At 27.6% G+C, this 6,027-nt stretch overlaps 2 protein-coding genes across 2 annotated transcripts; one reads left to right on the top strand and one right to left on the bottom strand.

The window, feature by feature from the left end:
* Nucleotides 1–9: 9 nt before the first annotated feature.
* LOC126554964 (putative nuclease HARBI1) lies at nt 10–2,108 on the top strand (the record flags this gene model as incomplete). The annotated part of the gene is made up of 6 exons (XM_050209947.1): nt 10–36; nt 559–755; nt 946–1,093; nt 1,294–1,438; nt 1,521–1,668; nt 1,841–2,108. Coding segments are annotated over 6 exons (933 nt in total), but the record flags the coding sequence as incomplete, so codon positions are not given.
* Nucleotides 2,109–2,700: 592 nt separating this feature from the next.
* Nucleotides 2,701–4,940, bottom strand: LOC126554963 (uncharacterized). Its single transcript, XM_050209946.1, has 4 exons — nt 4,749–4,940; nt 3,255–3,517; nt 3,070–3,165; nt 2,701–2,986 (listed from the first exon to the last, which is right to left on the bottom strand). Exons 1-4 carry the CDS (start codon nt 4,938–4,940, stop codon nt 2,701–2,703), a joined length of 837 nt encoding a protein of 278 aa, XP_050065903.1.
* Between the last annotated feature and the right edge of the window lie 1,087 nt (nt 4,941–6,027).

Here is a 6,027-nt window from a genome sequence, read left to right as displayed (position 1 = left end):
CCATCAAGGCAAAGTGCATTGACTATTGAACGCAAGGTACATTACTGAAATAAGTGAAATTAAATAGCTTTATTAAGTACCTAGCATTATGATTGATTATATTGATTATTTATTGAGTAAAAATAAAACCTCCAAAAGAGTGGTTAGGTGATAAATTACATTGTTTCATATTTATGAAACAATGACATTTTATTAACAATATTGTACAAGTACTAAACATGGTGGTTAATACAAACTGATGATTGTAAAAATGAAATTGTAAATATAAACTAGTTAAAAGGTAACAATTTCAAATTATTTAAAATTCCAAACTTAACATTTTGATAATAGAAATCAAAATTTCTGAGTTAAATATAAATATATTAATGTTTATTAATTGTTTTTATTCCAAATATATAAGTACAACAATAAATTAAAAAAACTCAAGTTGACACAGACAATTAATATCATTGTACATTTTTAATTACATATTTTCTTAGATAAAATAACTGTAAGTTATAAATGTTTTCAAATGCATACTTAATAGTAATTACAATTAAACATGCATTTTTCAATTAGGTTTTAACAGCTCTGAGATTTTTAGCAGCAGGAAGTTATCAGTTAGATGTTGGGGAAAATAGCCATTCTTCAGTTAGTCAACCATCGGTCAGCCGAATAATTGAAGAATTTGTTAATGCTGTGAATAACCCAAGTATTTTTGAAAAATATGTTTATTTTCCCAGAAATTTTGAGGAGCTAGATGGTTCACGTCAACGGTAAGTCGAACAGTAGGTAGGTACCTACTACTAACAATTTATTAACAAGGTATTTAATGAAATTAAATATACATTGAAATTATATTATTTTGTTGGTTAGATAGGCACTTATTATTAATATACATGTTTTGTAGGATAGATAATTAATTGTTGTTCCAATTTTTATTATTAGTGCTTATTAAATTTTTAGATTTTACAATAAGTATTCATTTCCCGGAATTATTGGAGTAATTGATTGCACGCATGTTGCAATTGTGCCACCTAAAACTGAGGACAACTTGTACCCAGAGCATATTTATGTAAATAGAAAGGGATACCATTCTATCAACACTCAACTGGTAAGTAATTCAATATTTTATTTTAAGTGGATTCAACACATATTATATGTAAACATTTTTCAAATTTAAATTTAAAAATAAATATTAAGTGGATTTTAAGTGATTCCTATATACAATTTTGAATTGGGAAGACTAACTAGAAGATTAAATAATAAAATATTTAGTAATTGTCATTGGTTAGTGAATTTTTTTCTTTAAAGATATGTGATGCAGATTTAAAAATAATAAATGTATCTGCTAAGTTCCCGGGTTCTGCGAACGATGCTTGTGTTTGGAACTCTAGCAATGTAAAAACATTTCTAAAGGACCTTCACGAAAATGGTCATGCATCGTACTTCTTATTAGGTGTGTTCAAAATATACATAGAAATCTTAAATATCTAATACTTAAGTGTTTGACATATTATAATTATTGTTTTTTATATCAGGTGATTCAGGATATGCCCTTCGTCCTTGGTTAATGACTCCGTACTTGGATCCTGCTCCACTATCCCCCGAAGCTTCTTACAATAATGCATTTTGTTCAATTAGATCAACAATTGAACGATGCATTGGTGTTCTGAAAATGCGATTTCGGTAATCTATATAAGAAATGTGCATACACTTATAAATAATGAGTATAATAAATAAAAAAATAATTTACATATAAGCTAAAGTACAAATAAAACCACCTTAGACCCTATAAACCTATAATATAATGTAATATTATGTCAAAATAAATAATAATACCTACCTATGTTAATTCCAGATGTCTATTGAAACATAGAGTGCTTCATTATACGCCAAATAAAGCATCCAAAATAATTAACACATGTGTTGTTTTGCATAATATGTGTATTACAGACAACGTGCCATTGGTTGATGTTGATGAAGATGAGATCATTGACTTTGGTATTTATCAGACACTGGATGAAGCTTTATTGAATAATAGAGGAATGGTCGACTTAAGAAATCCTGAATTATCTAGTGGACGACATATTCGAGACCAAATTGTTCAAACTTTATTCAATAATTAAATAATATTTGTGTTATGTTTTATATGAGTGTGTTTTTATTATAAACTAATTAAGATATAAAAGTATTAAACAAAACTACCTATATAAACACAATTTATTAAATCAGTAAGTAGGTATGTACTATGTATGCTGTACAAGTCATAGATATTAAAGAATATCTTTGGTACAACTGTACAAGTCATGATTTAAGATAGTACTATCTTAAATCGTGGTACAAGTGTACAATACAAAAACATAACCTTTAAAAATCATATAATTAATAATTACAATAGTTTTCAAGGTTATGTTTTAGTATTGACAACACACACACACACACACACACACTTGTTGTTCAGTATTATAATATGTAATTACTTATTAGTTATTAGTGGCTAGTGCTATCACCTAACATTTTTATATTAATATTATGTAATTACTAATTATCATAGATAAGTATATAGAAGTGGTAATTATTAAATTTAAATTATTTGGTATAAAGTAGTGTTATAGTGAAATTAAAATTATTAGATATAGAGTATAAAGTAGTGCAATAGTGTAAGTTAAGTATAATATTGATGGTTAGTGTAGGTACTAGTAGCATTTATTATTTAATCTATTCTGTGCTAGTAGTGGGGCTGTTTAAAGGATCTTTTGGCAACATCATTGCTAAAGCTCTTGCAATCGCTTCATTAGCAATGGCACTCCTTTCTTTAGCAATGGCACTCCTTTCTTTAGCAATTACCATCCTTTCATTTTGCTCAGTTTGCTTTTTTAGTAACTCAATCTTAGCATTGTAATAGCTCTCCACTATTGAGTTACGGGCTGCAGATACATCATTCAATTTATTAGTGGCTTCAACTGTGTTATTTAATCTATCTGCTTTTGAGAACTTCACAACACTGTTATATAAAAGTACATTAACAATAATTAGTTTACCTATAAGTTATATCACATTTCTAAGTTATGTATTTATATTGGATACCGTTTCAGTTGAGACAACTCGGTAAATGGTACTTTGGCTGGCTGAGTATCCAGTATCTCACTATTAATTTGTGATGTTTGTGCTGGTTGTAAGTATCTTTTATAAAATATTGATAGATTACGACAGAAAATAATTCATTATTTTTTATTTATTTATTTTTATTTGATAGTTTACAAATAACTTACTGAAAGTTACTAGAAGTGGCAGGCATATCAAGGGGATCAACAAATTCTGACACACACTTTTTTGAATCCTGATGGTCAAAACTCACAGTCGATTCATGGACATAAGGATCCCCACTTATTGGTACTTCCCCTATTGTACACAGTATCCTCTCTTCTACAGAATCTAATTGATCAGTTTGTGGAGGACCTCCACCAGTTCCAGAGAAGTCACTTTTAATATCACTTTTTTTTTTTTTTGTTTTGGCTTTAAGGTCTTGCCATGTCTATGATCATACATTTTTTTTAAAATTTATTCTCTTAAACATGTTTATATAAATACAATTATATATAATATACTCTCTATTCATACACACACACACACACACACACACATATATATACATAGGTATTATGTATTTGTATAGAAAGTTAATGAAACATTGTCAATAGTTATATCAATGTTAAAATATAATGTAACAAATTAATAAATAATGATTGCTTAGCTGGTAATAACTTTTAAGAATATTAAATTTAATGTTTTAGAAAAATTAAAATTGAGTGTATCATAAATTGGTGTATTATATTGGATAATTTAAATTAGATATATTTAGTCCATAACATAAGGAATATAACTAAGTGCCTTGATTTAATATTTTGTTTTTAAGTTATTTAAAAATTTAAAATACACTACAAATCTATAAGCAAGTATAAATATTATATACATCCCACCGTCTGTTTGAACATTTATTCATTCTATAAAAGAAAATAAATATAAATATTCATAGTAAATTTTTTTATAATATAGTTAATAATTATAAACACTAAAATTATAAACTATACATTTATAGTTTATACCTAAACTATGGCTTAAATATTTAAAAATATAATATTAAGGTATAGGTATGAGTAATCCATTGATTACAATTAGAGCCTTTAACCTACAATTCATTGAAATAACTACAACGAAGAAAAACATTTGTCTTATTATTAAAGGATTGATAACTGTAAATTGTTATATGAGAGATTTTATGACAATGAGCTCAAATTGAACATAGATTTTACCATATCTATATAGATACATATTGACAAATTCTTAGTGATTATGCATTTTTATCTAAATTATATTGATATAGGATATTATTTTTTAAATCTTTGTGTAAATATTGTTTAATTAAGTTTATTTGTTAACTTTAAATTTCATTGTGTAGGTGTATCATATTATTCGTAACTATTCCAATATCCAATACCGACTTAATGACTTAATGTTATTTTTTTTTTAAATATTTTAAATGTTAGGTAAATTATTTAAATTAATACTAGAGCTATTTTCTTAAACATGTACCTACAGTAATATTTGATTATAGGTAAAATATTTTTATTTTAGATATTTTCTTAATATCTTATGTTAGAACACGGATTAATAATAGTATATTAATCCGTGTGTTAGAATTTCTGTTTGTTTTACCAATATTTATATTATAATACAAACTTCAAATATTAATTATCAATTATTACTTTTCGCCATTCATGCCATTCTTTAGCCGGTCCGGGGATGCTGTTTAGCATTGTTTGGCATTCCACCCACATTTTTTTTGCTATTGCCGTGGTAAAATTTATGGAAAACTTGCCCTTCCTAAGATCGGGGTGGTTTTCCATAAATTCCACCAAGGCTTCTTTTTGTGACGGTGTCATCGACTTCTTCGCCATTGTACAGAAAATAAAAAACAGAAGAAACACAAAAAGACACAGACACCGAGAAGGGATGGTCGCTATAAGAACAAAGAGGTGAAAGAGCGTAATATTAAAAATATTATTTTGAATTTTCACTAATTGCGCGTGCACATACAAATTTCGACCAATGAACGGACGGCATTGCGACGTTGCCGTTCCGCACCATTCGAAAAATATTCGTGCACGACCAGCTCTATTACCAACTATTCTATTGGTGTTCAAGAATACGGTTTTCAGTTGGTAGTAGAATATCTACCAGTAGAATGGGTCGTATACGAATATCGTTCTACTACTTTCAAGAATAGGCCCCCTGACGTCACTATTCTGTGATTTCGGCAATGCGGGCGTACGCCCAGACTTAGCGTTATCTAAGTATCTAATATTAAATATTTTAAATAATCATAATTATGGTTTGTGACTGGCAAAATAATAATAATAATATTATTTTCTGGGTAAAATAAAATAAGACCAGACGTCTAGACGTATCAAACTTTAAAAGCATTAGGTATAGCCGTATAGACGGCGTTTTCAATATCAAAAATAATTTAGTCCCTATTTTGAAGTGATCCAATTTAGACGTCTTAAGTCTACATTAACGCAATATTTTAAATAGGTACTGTCATCATTTACTTTCAATGTATTTTGGAAAAAAGTAATATAGGTAACCTAGTGAATTACTAATTTTGTGTCCTGTTAAACGTGGATACGAGCTATTTACTTTCTTTATTATTCAACTGTGTTGTTTTTTTTCAAATTAATTTATAATGAAAGGCTCAAAAAAGGCACATGGTTACACAAGTGCGCAATATGTGTGTAAACCAAAAGCAATTTCAGCTAGAATGAAAGCAATTCGTGCAAAAAAGAAGTAAGTTTATTATAATAATTATAGGTAGGTATATTTAAATTATTTAGAAGCCGAATGCATAGATTTAGGTATGAATAGCCAATTGTTAATTTTTTTTATTGTGCAATTCATAATAAATTATAGTAATATGTCAATAAATGAGGAACATGAACATTTGGAAGATGAAGCTGAATTAATAATTCTAAATAGTAATGATGT

The sequence above is a fragment of the Aphis gossypii genome, unplaced genomic scaffold, assembly GCF_020184175.1.
Source record: "Aphis gossypii isolate Hap1 unplaced genomic scaffold, ASM2018417v2 Contig00663, whole genome shotgun sequence".
Taxonomy (NCBI): Eukaryota; Metazoa; Arthropoda; class Insecta; order Hemiptera; family Aphididae; genus Aphis; species Aphis gossypii.
This window is presented reverse-complemented; position numbering and strand designations above follow the sequence as displayed.

Excerpts from the sequence above, each read along its gene's own strand:
- LOC126554963 (XM_050209946.1), bottom strand. The coding sequence starts at position 4,940 with ATGGCGAAGAAGTCGATGACACCGTCACAAAAAGAAGCCTTGGTGGAA. Across the intron at positions 3,518-4,748 it reads AATGGCATGAATGGCGAAAA|ACATGGCAAGACCTTAAAGC; the intron begins GTAATAATTGAT and ends GTATGATCATAG. Across the intron at positions 3,166-3,254 it reads GCCACTTCTAGTAACTTTCA|ATACTTACAACCAGCACAAA; the intron begins GTAAGTTATTTG and ends ATTTTATAAAAG.